Source organism: Nuphar pumila, chromosome 2, assembly GCF_984573655.1.
Source record: "Nuphar pumila chromosome 2, dmNupPumi1.hap1.1, whole genome shotgun sequence".
Lineage (NCBI taxonomy): Eukaryota > Viridiplantae > Streptophyta > Magnoliopsida > Nymphaeales > Nymphaeaceae > Nuphar > Nuphar pumila.
The window spans coordinates 93,709,197-93,728,692 of record NC_143250.1 but is presented as its reverse complement, the minus strand read 5'-3'; the positions used below and the strand labels follow the sequence as shown (position 1 = coordinate 93,728,692).

The window sequence follows — 19,496 nt, the reverse complement described above, 5'->3', positions numbered from 1 at the left end:
CACTCTCTCAAGAAGTGTTGGTTACTCTTTCAGATGATTGCACTGCGGCGGATCTGTGGAGTAAGCTGTCACAGACTTACTCTCAGATATCAGAATCCCGAGTTATGTTCTTAAAAAATGAATTTCAAAGTTTGAAGAAAGGCTCCATGACAGTCATGGAATACATAGGCCGCTTGAAGAGTATTACTGATCAATTGGCTGTTGTTGGAAGTGCTATTGCAGATAAAAATAAAGTTCAACAACTTATCAATGGATTGGGTCCTGACTTTGACATGTTTACCACAGCTTTATCATGCCTTCCTCACTTGCCCACTTTTGACGACCTCCAAGCGAAACTTCTCTAGCATGAGATGATTATGAAGCAAAGGGCAGAAGGAAATGAATCAACTCGTCCTCATTCAGTTTTGGCCATGGACACTTCTGTAGGTTTTGGACGATGGAATGGAGGGCATCAAGGAGGCAGAGGCCGCGGACGTTTTGGGCAGGGAGGACGTGGTATCTTGCCTACACCTAATATTTCAGGGGGTTTTAATACAGGGAATCAGAGGAGAGTGCCCACTTGTTTCTTATGCAACAAAAGAGGACATGTGAAAGCTGATTGTTGGTTCAATCTACAGAATAGAGGAAAAATAAACAAAATTGAAAATAAATCCGCTACTGCTGTGGACACAAAAGGGCCATCCACAGATGTGCAACAACTTTTGTTATCAGCATCGTCACAGATGACGATCAAGCAAAATGAACAAGGCGAATGGTATGTTGATTCAGGTGCCGCCACACATGTTACGGGTAATGCGGGTAAGTTATCTCACTTATTGCCTTACTTTGAAAAAAGTAGTATAGTTACGAGAGATGAAACTAATCACTCCATTAGTCATACTGGCAATGCACATATCCCTATGTCAAAGTCCTCACTTCAATTGTCAAATGTCCTTCTTGCTCCTAATATTAAAAAGAACATTGTTTCTGTAGCTAAACTTGTTGACGATATGAATTCTTCCGTCGAATTTACTCCCTCTTCTGTTTATGTTAAGGATCTACGAACGAATGAGACGTTCACTAAGGGGGAGCGACAAGGAAACATGTACGTCTTCAAGGAGATTCCTTCAGTGTCTTCGTCTTCAGTCCCAGTCCTCTAGTTGAAGTCGTCCAAGCATTCTTCAGTGTTTTCGCCTTCAGAGTCTTTGTTTTTTCCTTCATTGGAAGTTTTTAATTCATCTCATTGTAATAAGCCAGATATTTGGCATAGTCGTTTGGGACATTGTAGTCGAGGTTTCGTTGAAAATCTTGTATCTGATGGTCTCCTTCCAGAGTCTAGTTTATGTTCATTTTCTGATAATAATAATAAATGTTCTTCATGCGAACTCTGCAAAAGTCACGTTCTTCCTTTTCATATTATAAATAAAAGAGCTTCAAAGCCATTTGAGATTATTTGTTCTGATGTTTGGGGACCCGCACCTATTCCTTCTCTTTCTGGCAGTCGTTACTATGTTATCCTTATTGATTCCTATTCCCGTTATACTTGGATATATTTCTTAAAACACAAGCATGATGTTTTTCAAATATTTCGGGAATTCCATTCGATGGTCAAAACAAAGTTTGCTTGTGATATTGTGCATTTACAATGTGATGGTGGAGGAGAGTATTCATCGAACGAGTTTATTGCCTTTCTTCGGGATAAAGGAATAAGTCAACAGGTTTCTTGCCCTCATACTCCTCAACAAAATGGGGTTGCAGAGAGAAAACACAGGCATATTGTTGAGAGCGCGATGAACATGTTACATGATAGCAATGTGCCCGTTAGTCTCTGGACAGAAGTTTTTCACACATCTGTTCATATCATAAATCGTCTTCCTATGGTACTTTTGGATCGGAAATCTCCCTATTATACTTTATTCGGGTATCATCCCTCTTACGATGAGCTGCGTGTTTTTGGTTGTGTATGTTATGTACATGTTGATTCATCTCTGCGAAATAAGTTTCAGGACAAGGCTGTCAAGTGCAGATTTGTTGGGTATGCAGATGAATACAAAGGTTATCGATGCTATGATCCTACTACAAAACGTATTAGGACCTCCAAAAATGTTGTTTTTGACGAACAAAATTTTCAGGTCAATGACTCTGCAGCGTTGCCATCTCGAGAATTAGAAGTATATGATCCATGGATGAACGCAAATCTTTTTGCTAATACAGGAGAAACTTGTCAGACAAATTGTCCTTCCTTCGGCTTGAGTAGAGAGTTGAATGACTCACAAATACATGTTGAATCATCTCCAGTTGAGTCTCCAGTTGAGCCACCCCCAGTAGAACACTTCTCTGGGCAGATATACACTAGACGGGACAAAAATACAGAGTCGAGAAATGTGGAAAGCATCGCCAATGATCCGGCTCAAAGGCCGTCACGCATTAAGCATCCTATTCAACGATGGGTGAGTTATGAGACCTTCTCCCTTGATTTCCAGCTGTTTATGTCTCATCTCACAAAACAGGTTGAACCCACTTGTTTTAATCAAGCTCTTCAATCCCGTCATTGGACTGAAGCTATGAATGAAGAAATGGAAGCTCTTCATGAATGCCAAACTTGGGAAATAGTCCCTCGGCCAGAAGGAAAGAATGTAGTTGGCTCAAAATGGGTTTATAAAACAAAGTATAAGCCTGAAGGAAGCATTGACAGATATAAGGCACGACTTGTTGCTCGAGGATTCACACAACAATATGGTGAAGACTACGATGAAACTTTTAGTTCGGTAGTCAAAATGGGTACTATTCGTGTCATCATATCCCTAGCAGTCGATCGAGGTTGGAGCCTTAGCCAGATGGATGTTAAAAATGTATTTTTGCATGGAACTTTAAAGGAAGAAGTGTATATGGAGCAACCTTCTGGTTATGCCGAGAAGGATCCTACTGCCTGGGTGTGCAAACTAAGGAAATCTTTGTATGGGTTGAAACAGGTGTCTCGTTCCTGGTTTGAAAGTTTCTCTATGCAAATTCAAAGTTATGGTTTTAGAAGATGCTCTCTGAATCACTCACTCTTTATTTTTCAAAAGGCAGACATTGTTATACTTCTTATATATGTTGATGACATTGTGATCACTGGGAGTTCAGATAATCATGTGCAAGACGTGAAGCAGTTTTTAATGAAAACTTTCAAAATGAAAGATTTAGGGGAGTTGAGGTACTTTCTTGGTGTGGAAGTTGACAGGCAACAAGACACATTGACACTCATGCAACAAAAATACACTCTTGACCTTCTGGAAAGAGCCGGGATGACGAATTGCAAACCAGTTAGTACTCCTAATGTATTACATCAAAGGCTGAGCTCTGAAGATGGTCATCTTTGTGTCAACCCTACAATGTATAGAAGTCTCGTGGGAATGTTACAGTACTTGACCTTTACCAGACCTGATATACTTTATGCTGTCAATCAGGTATCCCAATTTATGCATGCTCCAACGGAGGGTCATATGGAAGCTGTGAAGCGCATTCTATGCTATTTAAAAGGAACTATAGGAGACGGACTTGTTTATCGCAAGAACGATAATTTGCATAGAGGACATGAACTCATCACTTATACAGACGCAGATTGGGCAGAGGATCCAGATGAGAGACGATCTGTCTCTGGATATTGTGTATATATTGGACACAATTTAGTGTCCTGGAGCAGCAGAAAACAAAAGGCAGTGGCACGATAGAGTACAGAGACTGAATACAGATCGATGGCTACAGGCACGGCAGAAGCCACATGGATTAGACACTTATTGAGTGATCTTGGGGAGACAATTATTCGATTTTTTCTTCTATGTGACAATCAAAGCGCAATAAACATTGATGTAATCCCATCCAGCATAGCAGAACGAAGCATATTGAGATTGATCAACATTTCATACGGCAGAAAGTCGAGATGAAGGAGATAGAACTACGTCATGTTCGAACAGAAGATCAAGTGGCAGACTTGTTTACCAAGGGGTTAACAGGACGTCAATTTTGGCTATTGAAGAGCAAGTTGTACATGATCCAAAATCACGTACAACTTGAGGGAGGGTGTTAAAATATAGCTTGCGTATGGATCTAGATCCAGATCCATACACATGGTATGTTAATGAAACACATGTTGTATTGCTCTCATTAATGGCATCCTTGTAATATCTCTGATATTACAAGGATAGTTGTATAGCTGCTTCATATATAAAATGGTTAGGGCTTGGAGGTCGAGCTATCGTGAGCCGCCCCAGCCATTGTGTTTTTTCTCTCTCTCGCCCTGTTTCCTGTAGATGCTGTACCAGATATAAAATCTGATACAGTGTACATATACATGATGCATACACACACATGTGGAGAGAGAGAGAGAGAGAGAGAGAGAGAGAGAGAGAGAGAGTCACTATGTGGTTCCTCATTTTTTACCCTTCTCTTCCCCTCTTTTGCTTCTGCCATCTATCAAACTCCTATTTTTACTGCTTGAATATATTATGGATATAGTAAATGGATGAATAGATAAATAAATAGAGAAACAAATAAATGGAGACTTGCAGGGATAGATTGCATTTCAGAATTGTGTGCAAGGATGCGATGAGTGTTGATATTGCAAATGTAGGCTACAAGTTGTGTGCAAGGGTCTGGCTCATGGCAAATGTAGGCTCTCTTAAAAGCCAATTCTGTAACGACCCTAACTAATCCTCCTAAAAAATAGTGATTTTTTTAAACCATAACTAAAACAAACCCAAGGATCTGGGGTCTCACAGATTTAATATACACCAAACCACAACAGGCTATACATTGAATCAGAAGGAGAATAATCAACTTTATTAATCAATAAATAAATGTCAAATAAGCTGAAACAGTAAAATTTTCTAAGACATAATGAGCCAATATGTCAGGGAACCTCAAACTAGTCACATAAGGCTCGTAGTCTCCGGCTAGCAAGTCAACCCATCACTGAACACCATGACGTGTAAAACAAATTTTTTAAAACAGGTAAGAACCAAAGTCTTTTGTATGAATTCTTTTAAAAATTCAAACATTAAGAAAATAATATAAACCAAATCCATGCATAATTTCAGAGAAAAATCACAACAATTTACCATAACCAATTTACCATTCAAGCATTTAACAATTATCATGTAATAATAATTATCATGCAGAACAGAATAAGCATGCATGAATTAATGTTGAACAATAAAGATGCATGATTCAATGCACATGCATGAATAACTTATTAAGTTATTTGTCAGAGTTACTTTTGCATGCATGTCCCTATTAAATGCACACAAATTTATTTAACACACAATTTGTATTTTATTACTGGGTTCCACACTTGTTCCTCGACCGATATCAAGAATCAACACCATTCATCGGAAGATTAGAAATCAATATCTAATGTTGAGACATCAGAGAAAACAACATCCACTGACTTCACTTTCTTGGTATACCAATAACTACAGTTGAGTCAACAATATCAATCTCAGACAAAGTGGTTGAATCTCCCTAAAACTGTAGCCGGGAGGTGAACCACCATATCGGGTTCAGGGGCACAATTACATACGAAGTTTTAGTATCCTCACGGTTTCCCCAAAACTGCCATCTAAGATTCTCACATTATAAAAGAGACATTAATGAAGAGATTAATTACACAGTTTGATATCTTTTACTTTTTAAAAATATTTTTATGTAATTTACACACGAACCGTTTTGCAAATCAATATGCAAAACCAATTTCAGGCCGTGACCCGCATAACTTAACAGTGCAATTAATTTTGGAAAACCAATAATTTACAAAAATAAATTTTGCAATGCATAAATAAAATCAACAGAAGTAGAGCAACACATGCTCCTGGCCTACACGTCCCGATGTGGTTCACATCTGACAACAAAAGCATCTCAAAAGTGCTTTATACATTTTTTGCAAATTTAGTGAACATGCAAGACACACTTTGTTTCAAAACATGTTCACAATGCACATTCAAACACTTAACTTAAATGCATATAAAGCAAACTGCATACGCATGCGAACAAATGCTTGCAACACACATTATCATGATCAATTTCATGCATAAACACCCAAACATGCACATGATCATATTTATACAAACATAAAGAAAAACTCTTCAGATTTATGCGTATGATATGTATATTTGTAACATGGTATTCAAATGCATAAGCATACATAATCAATTCAAAATAACATACAAGCAGATCTACAACCAACACTAAACAACATATATACAAGTCTGATCGAGGCATCAAAATAACATGTCGAGTTTTGATAACAGTCAACAAAATGGCATACAGTTAAATCTGATAGCAGTCATCCGATTATCATATATAAAATCTGACAACAGTTAACCTAATAGCATAAACTCATATTTGATGACAGTCAACAATATAACATAAGATCAGATTTGACAACAATTATCAAATTAACATATAGTCAAACCCGATAGCTGTTATCAAAATAATCACATAGTTAATCTGATAATAGTCATCAAGATTAACATACATAGTTAAATCTGATCAACATAAAAAATGTGTAATCAAGTATGGTCAGCATAAAAAAAAATGTGTAATCAAGTCTGATAACAACCATCATAAAAATTCATATGGTCAAATCTGATGTCAATAGACATAAAATCAGATTTGATAACATAAAATCAAATCTGATAACAGTCAACATAATGATCGAAAATTAGGTTTAATAACAATCCACAAACTAACATATATAAGTCTGTTAACCGTCATCAAATACAACATATTATTCAAATCTGATAAGCATCAAGAATAACCTATATGGGTAGGTCTAAAACATCATAAAAGAATTACCTGTAGTAGGTCTGATCAACCTACACTCACACGACATGTAAGCCAGTCTAATCAGACTGCATCCACACCCATAGTGCCGATTTGATCAGATTGCTCATGCTCATATGCATCAGCAATTTGATTAGATTGCACAGCAAAATTGGACATCATTCTAATCAGATTGCCCATATAACACATCGACAATTTGATCAGATGCTGTCAGCATCAAGAATATATACATGCAAGACTGATTCAGACATCAAAATAACATATATGCATATCGGGCAGTTTGATCAGACTGCCCATAAAAGCATATAGGCAGATCCGATCAGACTGCTCATATGATGAAATCGGCAAACCTGAATTGGATCAAAACTGATCCCAAAAAATATATATCTATATTCTTTTGAACATGAACAAAAAATAAGCATATGCCAAAATCGACAAGGTCATATATATATATATATATATATATATATATATATATATATAAAGGGCTATGTAAAGAAATCAACATGTATTTCTTATGATTCGCATACCCAAAAATCGATAAAAGTTGAACACATGCTTAAACAGGAAAAATTGATGACATGCTCATGTCAAATCTAGAAAATCAACATAGACATAAGTATTTCAAGATTTAACACACTAGGGAAATCAAAGTCTCAAGAAAATATATGTATACATACATATTTTTTAATCAGATTTCTCTTTCCCATCTAAACTTACACATGAACCAGATTTAAAACTATTTATTCCCGTCTGAATCTAGAGAGGAACCCGTACCTTGAATCGAAACGTAGAAAAGCTAAAAAAAATGACGGACGTACGGTGAGAACACAGATTTTTCCTCTCCTTTCTTTCTTTCTTCTCTTCCCTTTCTTTCTTTCTCTTTCCTTTTTTTCCCTTCTCTCTCCCCCCTACGAGTTTGGGCTCTCAACTCTCTTTCTAAAAACATGGGTTTCTAGAGAGAGGGAAAAACCACCCCCTTTTATACTATGTTATCCTCTTATTTTTTTATTTCCTTCATTTAAGGCTTATCTAAAGGGTGACATCCCCTCTAAAGAACCCAATTAGGTAGAGTTCTACTTCATGTATAACTCCACCTTATCTATTAGATAAATCTAAAATTTTAATTATTTTATTATTTTATTAAGTAAAATATTCTATGGAATATCCCAGGGGGTGTCGCCTCCTTCTGGAAGCCTTCCTATGGCAGAGTTCTATTCTAGGTAGAACTCTATCTACCCAATTTAACTTTTAAATTGATTTTATAGTTTTAGATTGGTCATATATGGATTTCATATCCAAATTTGGATCCAAGATCTAAATCCATATCCCAAATTTATATGGATCCTACCTGGACCAGATCTTAGTTAATATGGGTCCTGGACTGGGTCCAGATCCTTATCAACTTGGATCAAATGGAGCTTATCCAGTCCGATCCAATCTAGGAAAAGGTAAAAATAGAGGCGGGTCATTTTTGAAAAATACGATTTTCAGGCCAACGTAACCCGATTTCAGAAAAACAGGGCACCATCGTGCTTAGAATTACGAGACACATCTAATGGTATACATACCTGATTTTCGCCTTTGAATTTTGCCTGAATTTAACCTGAATTTCGCTCGATTTTCGCTCTGAAGGTTTAAAAACAAAAAATTTCACAAACTTTAATTGGCTCATTTAGGTCTTGTCAGTGGGCTTTGGGCCACACCCAGATCCAACTGATGTCACCTATATGTAAAGATATTTTCCCACAATTTTATCATTTTCATTAAATGCTTAGTTAAAAATTCATAATTTTCGAAATTAAAAATCATGGAAAAACACACGATATTGCAAATTCTATAAGTAGGAATGATCTTCATGGATAGTTGCTCATGGCATTCAAAGCTTGGAATGGAAGAGATGGAATTATTTTTGTTGATCTCTTTGAATGAACCATATATATCATTTATCACTATTTTCTTTTGATGTTCAGATCTGGCAAAAGAACAAGAAAATAATTAAAGGAAAGGGAAAAGAAAAGGAATAATGGCTTGACTTGAAACCCGGAGTAGACCCACTAAAACCTGGCTCCCATTTTATCGTTTGTGATCTTAAAATTGCTACTGCTAATCATTAATGAGCTCTGATTCTATGTGGAAACCGGATAGCTATATCACACCCAAACCTTTGTTGCAGCAACAAATACAATGGACAATGAATATGTAAGTACAGGAAACTTGATCTTTTTCATCGGAGAGGTTATGGTTATAGATCCTTCCCTTGCCTTCATCTGCATTCGGGTTGTGCTTGTTAGAGAAATGGGAAAAAAGGAAAAGGAAAATATTAAAAAAAAGTGCCAAAAGTTGATTGTTTGATGTCTATGCTCAGTGACACAATTACTCCTTCCTCTTTCTGGCAGAGTAGTGAAAAATGTGACTAGGTCTTGCCTGGTTGACCTAGAACCTAGGAAACTTATTGCGTGTGTTTGTGTGTGCATATCTTTTTTTCTTCTGTATTTTTTGTATTGTGGTTCTGTGTTCATCGCAAAATTTTTCCTCTCGAAATGTTCTCTCTCTTCCTTCTCTTTTCCTTTCCAACCTCTTATTTTCCTCCTTTTTGAAGGGAGAAAAGATAAAAGAACGAAAAGAAAGAGAGAAGAGAAAAGAAAGAAGAGAAGAGAAGACAAGAGGAACTCTTTTGCGGGTCTCACTTGACCTTAATTTTAAAAATATTTGAAATAACTCGCCTCCGTTTTTGAAATATTTGCGGGAAAACTGGGAGACGGGATCCGCTCGTCGGTACGAGGTTCGACCGTTCCTGGCGCCTTTACCAGGGGTAATCGAACCAAGGGTCGAATTAATGCCTTTTGCTTTGCTAAGAAATTATCTAAGTATTTATCCCAAGTCTAAAATGCACAATGAATCATGCTTGTGCAAGTGCAAAGATGTATGCTCCTTTTGAAAATATTTTGAAGAATTTCCAAGTGAATCAGATAAAGTGAAGAAATGTTTTCTAACTTAGAACTTAAGATTTGAAGTTCTAAGTTTTTAGAATAATCAGAGCTTAGGAAAATGAATTTGGATCTTTGAGAGAAATGATCTTGAAACTGAAAGAAAGAATTTTCAAAGTCATAAATGGACTTTGAATAAGAATAGAAATGAAACTGGAATTGAATCAGAAGGAAAGATAGAATTGGGAAATTTTGAACAAAATTGAGAAATGGAATTGATTTAAAGTTGGGTTTTCAAGATGAAATCCGAATCCAATATCTAGATTCTGAATAGAGTTCAAAGTTGAATTTTGAATTTAGGATCTGAAAATGGAAACTTGATTTGAAATCTAGAATGAAATGGAATTGGTTTTAAGGATTGAAATTAAAGTGGAATTTGGGATTTTGAATTTTGGATGGAACTGGATTCAAGATTTGGAATCCAAGATGATATTCGGATCCGAAATCTGAGATCCAAGATAGGGCTGGACTTTGGATCCTAAGATGGAAGTGGATCTGAAGTCTGAGATCCAAAGTAAAATTGGATTCTGGATCCTAAAACGGATTCAGATCTAAAGTCTAAGATCCAAAGTGAATGGGGTTCTGGATCCTAGAATGGATTTGGATCTGAAGTCTGAGATCCAAAGTTGAATTGGATTCTGGATCCTAAGAATTGGAATTTGGATCTGAATCTGAGATCCAATGTAGAATGGGGATTTAGATCCTTTAGAATTTGGATCTGTAACTGGAGATTCAAAATGGAATGAGGATTTGGATCCTAAATGGAATTCGGGTCTGTAATTGGAGATCCAAAGTGGAATGGAGTCTTATACTTGGAAATCTGGATCCAAGTTGAGACTAGGATTTGATTTTGGATTTGGGTTTTGAGAAGTCAAAATAGGTCCTTTAAAGATGGATCTGGGTTTTTTAGAAACCCAAATTTAAACTTGAGATTCAAATCCAAACCTTGATTGAAGATAAGGGGATGAACTTGGTTTTGAAATCAGAAGATAACTTCAAAGTTAAAGTTGAAATTTGAATTTTGAATTTTTGATTTGAGTTGGAAATTTGAAGTTTTGAATATGAAATGATTTTGAAATTTCAAAGTCAAATTGGTCTTTGAAATTGAATTCTTGAATCTTGAAGTGAGATAGAATTGGATTTGAATAAGATCTGATGAAGAAGAAGAAACACTTGGAATTTTAAAAAGGAAGTTTTGAAAATATGATGCAGTTCTACCCTAAATGATGAATGAATTTAAATTTTGAAATTAGATTTTGAAAATTGTATTTCATTCTTTACATGAATTGAAATAAGATTGAAGATATAATACATCCTTGACTATGGTCATTGAATGTATCATATAATAATCTATATTTAAACTCAGGTGAAGAATGAAACATATTTTGTGCTTTTATAGAGTTTAAAATGGAATTAACTCTCAATATACCCTGACTATGGCCATTGGTATATATTTTGAGTTAATCCTAAGTTAAATTCTGATAAAAGAAGAAAAATATTTTGAGAAAATATGATGGATTTTGAAAATGGATCCAGTGTGGATCCAATGTTATTTCGTAAAAGATAAGAATTCTAAGTTTTGTTCACACCCCGACTATGGCCGTTGATGTAAATCGTCAACTTAGAATTAACTTACCTCTTACGAAATGATGCACGTGCCATACGTGTTTCACCATTGTGGGGATTTTGAGAAGTAAAGGAAAATGCATGAAATAAACCATTCATGGTATTCTATAATGCTCATTCATTCTACCTAAAGCAAGAAATGTAAATTCTTATTCCAACCTAACTATTACAATGGATAAAATCAAATATACAATTTCAAATGATAACCTTTTCCATATATTCCCTGCAAAATAACTGGGTTAATAAAAAATAAAAAAAATGGATATGTCACACAGATTCCAGAAGATGCCAATGATGAGAAGATGCTCACATATCAAGATATACTTATACATGTTCATAGGGGCCTGCAGGTATACATATACATCTATCAACAGCCTATGAGAGGTGTAACATGATGGATTTGACTTGTCCATCGATTTCTACATATGAATTCCGAGGGTGATTATCACCATAAATATTGATATGTCGAAATATGCAGGAAAGCAACCCACTGGTGCTGTAATATTGCCGCTGGGCTAAAAGTAAGCAGTTGCCATGGATGATAGGAAGCGGCTAATGAGAGAATGGCGAGGCTGGGTTGTAGGTGGTTCACAGCAATAATGGTGGTATGCAACAATGGTAAGTGGGATGAAACATTTACAGAAAATATACTTGTTGTATGGTAAAACAGAGGATGTACCTACCGCAGGAAGGGTGCTATGTGGTAAGCCATGGGGTGCAGCCAAATGCAAGATTTATTGCTGTAGTAGCAGCAGATAGGCAAAATACAGCAAAAAGATACTAACTGAATCCTAACAGTTGAAATTCCACAAAAAAAAAAAAGAATTGGATTTATATATAGGTCCCAGTTACTATTGTTCAAGTCAACCATTAAGTGTCTGAAAAGTTCAGTCTCCTGTATAGCCAGATAATAAAGGGAAATATGGAGAGATTGTGGATAATGGGTAGCAGTTGGTGCTACTGAGACGGTTATGTAGATATGGCTGAAGATAAATGAAATCATAATAGCATACAACTAGGTGTATTGCTATGAAGATTAACAGTGAGCTGGGAGTTCATGAGCATTTAACAAGAAGACATAGCAGGAAGAATGAAAGTTATAGCTGATAACTGGAACTTTGTTGGGTAGCAGGAAACCAATGGTGGCAGGGCTTTTGAAAGCTAATACAGAGACTATTGCTGATCCAAAACCATGGTAAAAGAGAACAATAATAGTAGCAATGTTGCTAAATGACAAACAAAAATATCAGATCTTGGCGTCATTTTCAGTTTTTGAGCTAAATAAAACTTAATGATTTACATTTGCAATATAAACCACTGAGGCTAATGACTTTACAGGAAAGGGGATGATATAATACAATGAAGTAATCAAATAAAAGACATGAGTGGGAAACATAAGGAAAGCAAATAATAAATAAAGAAGAAAAAAAAAATATATATATATATATATATATATATATATATATATAAGTATATAGGAAGCATGCAAGAGATATGAGATAGACATAAGGGAACTGAAACTCCCGTCAGGTTTTGAAAGCAGTGAATATCGTGCTTCTGGAGTTTTTATGAAATGCTTTTGGAGTTTATATGAAGTGTACTTCCCATCCACCCAAGAAGCTTTCCGGTAGCTCTGGTCATGCCCTTTCTTATAACCAGTAATTTTAAGCTTTTTATTTTCTGCACAACTTTTAGTAGCCATTAGTGCATTTTATCCAGAGACTCTGCTGAAAGGTGAAAATAAGCATTTGAGAGGAAAATTTTCATGACTCTTGTTAGGAAACATTTCAGAATGATACCGGACCTTTCTCTTCTTCTTTTTTTTTAGAATGGAACAAAACATTTTCTTTCATGTTCTAAGGGGATTTGAACAAAATATAAAATGACCAAATATATCCAGGAAAGGAACCATGAAGAATATTGCATTCCTTCTCAGACAATTAACCAAAAAAAAAAAAGGTTTGCGCCCTGCTTGGAACTGAGAAATGAAAATGTGCGAATGTTCAACTGTCCATAAAGGCAAGCACAACATTGGGCGTCTGAAACTGGTCTCCATTTTGAACCATGATCCATGAAACATAACCCAGAATAACCCAATATACCGAGCTCTTTATTGCTCAAAATTTTACAGCCTAGCACAGCAGGGATTTGGGCACCCGGATTTCCATAATGAGCCGTGAACTATGTTGGGAGCAACTATCCAATTTATGGCAATACCTGCCATCTTCTGAGATGGCAAATTTCAGTATCATATCGGATTATTCCAAGATCAATACTATCTGCACTGTTTAAGTTCTCATGCAAAGAATACTTTGTTCAATTTTGAGATTTTAAATCAGATCCTTGTTTCATATTCTAATTAGTGAGAAGCAAAAGAAAAAGAAGTCTCATAAAGATCAGCAGCATATATAGTAATAATGCTTCAATACAGAACATATGAAAGAGAAATCGTGAGAAAAAGATATAAGGGCTAATAACGACCACATTAACGCCCAAGATCATTAAGAAGACCTGGCTCACCTAGATTTCCAGATGTTTCCCATGTGGGCAATGCAGGCAGTGACATTTCCGATTATTGTAGCAAGAGATGGATCAACCCTGCTATATGCAGGTTGATCACATCTATAATGCCTTATACCGATAATAAAAAAAAAATGCTGTGAAGGAAATTTCTTCAGAAAAATAGAAAGGGGGCAGAGGAAATGTATACAATCAGAAAACGTGCGATAATGCAGTAACAAGAGGGGAGATCTCCTATGAAAAACCAAACGGGAAAAGGATTGTAGCTTACTTGCAGTTATGAGCAAAAAGAAAGATGCTCTTCTGTATCTCTTGCTGAACTGGAGGTCCCTTCGCCAACCCGATGAGGATGTAGACAATGTTATGGATCGGTTGGTCTGGAGTTGACGTTGTGGGAATGGCTTCCTCCCTCGACCAGAAAGAGAATTAGAGATAGTAAAAAAAAAAGAACAAGGGGTATGATAGCTGGGGGATAATCACCGATCCTAGGGACGATAGGGGTGAAGGAAGAAAGATGGATGGTCGGCTAGAAAGGAAAAAAAAAAGAATGGGTAGCGGCTAGGAGTTTGCAGAGAGACTTGGCGATTGGTCGGCATTCACTAGGGGAAAAGGGATGCCTCGCAAAGAAGACCAAGGTCTCTTTTTAAGGAGAGCGTGGAAGGCTCCAGAATGGGGTTTCGTTCAAGATTGAGGGCGGAGGGGATATGCAGGCTGTTGAAGATTGAGGGCGGAGATGAGAGGGATTTGTTGAGGATGGAAGGTGGAGAGAGGAGGTGAAAACACGCGGGAGGATTCCGTTGTAACTTTTCCCTATTTCAAAAAGGTGGTTCCCCTTTTAAGAAATTTTAAAAAAAAATGGTTTAAGGAATGAGGTTTTCGGCAAAAATGGTTTTAAAAGCTTGGAAATCGTCTGTTTTCTTTGTAGCTTTTCTCAATTTTTTGGTTTTTTTTTTATGTTATTTTTCTATTTTTTTGTATTTTTAGAATAAAATCCTAGAGCTTTACGAGAAATCAAAGATTTAAAACTAATTTTTTTGTGTTTTTGTAGAATATTTACAAAAGGGAATTTTTCTGAGCTATTTTGAGAAAATTTCTTCAAAAAATGGGTTTATGTCCGAATTTTTGAGACATATTCGAGGTTTACAACCTCGAACTGAGAAATATAGGGTCGAGGATCCAATAGAGTGCCGAATGAGCCACCCGAGCCTTTCAAAATCATTTTTTTGGTATTTTTGTGCTTTTATTTTGGAAAATCGGACAACGGGGCTCAGATTTGGATTTAAAATACTGGGTTCAGACCCGGAGTTGAATTTGAATATGTCAATGTGGAATCTAATCCAGAAATCTGAAGAAATAACTTGATTTTCTCAGAAAACGAGGTTAGGGGCAAAAAGGTCATTTTCACAAGACTTTGAAAAATTTGGGGTGTTCACAGGTTCCAAGTAACACCTAGGCACCGGTAGGCAAACTAGGTGTCTAGGCAAGGTACAGACCTATATGTTTCCTAAGGTTTTAAGTTTTGACTACATAGATTGGTGGTGGAGCAAAAAGTTACTTCATGGTCATCACATAATAAACTCATATTTTAGGATTGATCCTGGTGGGTTACTCATCATGAAAAAACAAAAGTTCATATTTAAGCTAGGGAGGGTATATCTGATTCTTAAGTGATAGTGAATCAAAATAATAATATTAATAATAATAATAATAATAATAATAATAATAATATGATTATTGTTATTGTTGGTTGTTTTTTGGGATAGGCAAGATGGGGAAAATGCCTGTGGTATTTGAACCTGAGTCCCCTCAGTTATAATAGTGTAACCTAACCATCTTTCTGTCAGAATCGACCCAGTTCAAAATAATCTAGTATCAGTCTGCTTAATAAAGTTGTCCTTTTGCCTGCTGAATAAATTATAGAAGATCTGTCAATTTTTGTAAAATATTCCTATAGTAGCTGCTTCATGGGTGTGTGGAAGACTTCTGATAGTATGTGAACTGAGTGGAAACATGAACTCATTTTCTAGATCTATTTTGCCCGAGAAGCATCAGTTGTCTCCCTCAGGATTTGCTTTTCTTTTATGTGTTTGTATACATGCCATAACCCATACATGTATGCATGTGCATATGTACGTGTGTAAGCTGCCTATTTTTCTTTACTATGTTTATAGTTCATCATGCACTGATGTGTTGCTTCTTTTAGGTGTGGGCAGTTTTGAAACCAGGTTTCTTGGCTCTATTGGAAGATCCTTTTGACACGAAGCTTTTGGATATAATTGTATTTGATGTACTTTCACCTTCTGATGGTAATGGTGAAGGCCGAGTTTATCTTGCAAAAGAGATAAAGGAGCGAAATCCTTTGCGTTCTGGGTTCACTGTGAGTTTTTCTTGCAGTTGAAACAAAAAATAGTATTTATAATAATTTTTTAGTGATCAGAAAGGTTCAAAATTATATATTGCATTGATTTCCTCAGTCTGCTATTATCATTTTTCTTTCATCGAGTATATATGATGAGAGTATAACCACTTTACAGAGCCTAAAATCCATATTACATGGGATATAACCTGCTTCCACTTCAATCTCCATTAAAGCATTAAAGGAGGTAGATACTAATAGTTCCCTTATGTAGTGTATGTATGTAGTTACAGTGATCACATATTTTAAATTTATTGTATTGCTGAATATTTTTTTAAAAACTAAATGCAAAATGTCATGGCAAAATCGAAAAATCTTCTAAACAATAACATCTTGTCGATATTGTGATAAGGTTATGGATATTATCATGATATTTTTTGAATTGTTTATTTTTAAAAATTTCATTATTTTAATTTAAATTTTCTTCATAAGAATCTTAGATTTTCTTGAAAAAGATCACCTAGATATTCTTGACATGTATTTTATATATGTATATACATATACATATGCATTGTGTATCTGTGTCTATATGCGTAAATGTACTTACATGCATACGTATGATGAATTTAGGCATGAAAATGACAATGCTGTATTGCAAGCATCACCGGTATCTACAGACGATGGGGAACCTAAGCTAGGAAATATAGCATGCTCTAGGTGGAGCAACATATATTTTTCTTTTTTTTTCCAGTGCCAACTTAATAGGGACATTGCTATATTTTCCAATGGGCATGCTTTTGCGATAATTTGGCTTGTTAAGCAGTGAAACTGTGTTCTGTTTATCCTCTGCATTATGAAAGCATTCTATTCTTCATGATCTCCAAAGATTCCAAACTAGATTAAAAGGTTTTTCTAGCTAACTGGTGAAAAAGCATCTTGCAGTTGGTAGGCTATTATTCTAAACATGCATGATGTATCTAACCACAATAAACTCTCCATTTCATTGTAAAGTATTGTTTTTCTATGTTGAGATGGTATGATATGTGCATGTGAATTGAGGTGGATTGGTACTGATAAATCTGGTCATGAGCATTTCTTTATCAAGGAGAGACTTTTTTTTTCTTCATCTTAAGGAACATAGTTATTTTTAAGATGGTATCTCTTTTTCTTAATGATGGGTGTAACATGTTTTGTTTTTGGGTGGGGGTTCATCTGTTAGAATAGGCATACTTGTAATTATATATATATATATATATCTATATATATATGCAGTAGACACAATCATGTAATAGGTAATGCCCATCAGGGTTTTTTACATTTGTAATTAGGACTGTCCATTAGAGACAGTTTAGTCATCTTTTTTTATTTTTTATATATTTGTCTTTTTTATATTCCATAGGGGCTCTATGGTCAATAGACCATAGAGTCGTTGGGAGCAATCCCAATGGCTATAATTATAGCCATTGGGAGCTTCCAACGACTCTATGGGAGCTCCCAGTGGCCTTGGGCCTTGTGATATTTTGTGTATATATAGGGACTACTTGTCCCCATTTTTTTTATGCTTTGCTTAAGCATTCTATCAATAAAAGTTTATATTTTTACCTTTGTGCTCTCTTGTATTAGCGCTTGTTGGCTCTTTGTATTGTCCCATAGTAAACTTGTGCTTGTACATTTTGTATTTGTATGTCCTTAGTGTCTCTTGTTCTTGTACTTGTACTTCCGCTTACTTCATTACATGGTATTAGAGCTAGGGACCTTGGAACAAATTGCTCGTGGTGATCAAGGGACCGTGTGCTTGTGAAGATATTGGTGAAAATGATTCTAGTCACTTTCTTTTCTCTCTTTTTATCTTTTTTTACCTTTTGTTCTTCAACTTGGAGCAAGATGCTAAGCTAGATCTCTCCTTCAAGCTTAATGAAAGCAATTACATAATGTGGGTTGCGGCAATGGAGAACCACCTCAAAAGAAGGAAGCTTTGGGGATATGTGATGTACACCATTCCTGAGTTTCAATTAAAGCTCACCAAACTTGAAGGAGATCAAGAAAATGCCCTTGAAGGAGAATCTCGAACAAAAGTCCTGAGTGAGTACCAAACTAAAGTTGAAGATTGGGACAGTAACCATGCAAAGATTTTTGCATGGTTTATGAACAATGTAGAAATTAAAATATGTGCCAATATAGCCAAATTTAGAAAGGCTAATGAGGCATGGTTGTTCATGAAAGGCTATGTCATAGGGATTCGACCATCTGGGTGCGGGTGCAGGTGTGGCACCCAGTGCAGTCAAACCGACCCTGGGTGTGTTCAGTGCACCCAGGGTCTTAAGTGTTTAATTTTTGGACTTAAAAAAAAATTGCCTGATGAAATGGGCTAGGAGGGGGATTAGGGAAAAAAACATTTTGCCCCCTCCTCCCGACCCCAACGCCTCCTCTTCTTCATCTCCAACCCAGTAGCGGCAAGGCGACCAGTCCGACATGGCGATTCCGGCACAACGAGGAGGTATGTCTCCATTCTCTCTCCCTCTCTCTCTCTCAATCTCTATCCCCTCGTCTCTCTCGCTCTTCTCGGCTAAACCCCCGCCTCCTCTCTTTGTGTACCTCTCTCTCTCAATCTTTTTCCCCTTGTCTCTCTCGCTCTTCTCGGCTAAACCCTCACCCCCTTCTGTCTGTGTACCTCTCTCTCTCTCTCTCAATCTCTCTCCCCTCACACACTTTTTTTATCATGTGGTTATTTCTTGTTACGAATTTACGATGTTATATACCACAGTCACCCCCTCATTTTACTAAATTTGTCCATTGCATGATCTAATTTGGATGATAAATTTTTTTATTGTATAAAAAGCTACAAAGGCCTCTATTTTGTGAACTCATCCATTTTGTATGATTTATGTAGATTTTCGAGAGAGAGAGAGAGAGAGAGAGAGAGAGAGAGAGAGAGAGAGAGAGAGAGAGAGAGAGAGAGAGAGAGGAGAAGTCGATGTTTTCATTTAGGGCTAATCTCTTGTTTAAATAGAGATTAACCAAAAAAGGAATAATTATATTTAGGTCCCTTAATATTACTAAAATATCAGAAGCACCCTTAAGCATGGATAAAACATTAATTAGTCGACTTATCTCAACACTCCCCCTCAAGCTGGAGCATGGATATCAATCATGCTCAGCTTGCCGCAACATTTTGAGAAACTGGGTTTGGCAAGAGGCTTTGT

The 19,496-nt window shown here is 36.2% G+C and overlaps 1 protein-coding gene across 4 annotated transcripts in view; it reads left to right on the top strand.

Moving 5' to 3' along the window:
- Nucleotides 1-19,496, top strand: part of LOC149846167 (phospholipase D zeta 1-like) — a 170,830-nt gene that overhangs the window by 9,476 nt on the left and 141,858 nt on the right. For all 4 annotated transcript variants that reach the window (XR_016430259.1, XM_089996220.1, XM_089996219.1 and 1 more), the window contains exon 6: nt 16,141-16,314. Coding sequence is in view for 3 of the 4 variants with exons in the window: in XM_089996220.1 (XP_089852346.1) it covers nt 16,141-16,314 (174 nt within the window). In the remaining variant the exon portion in view is untranslated. The remainder of the gene's footprint in view (nt 1-16,140; nt 16,315-19,496) is intronic.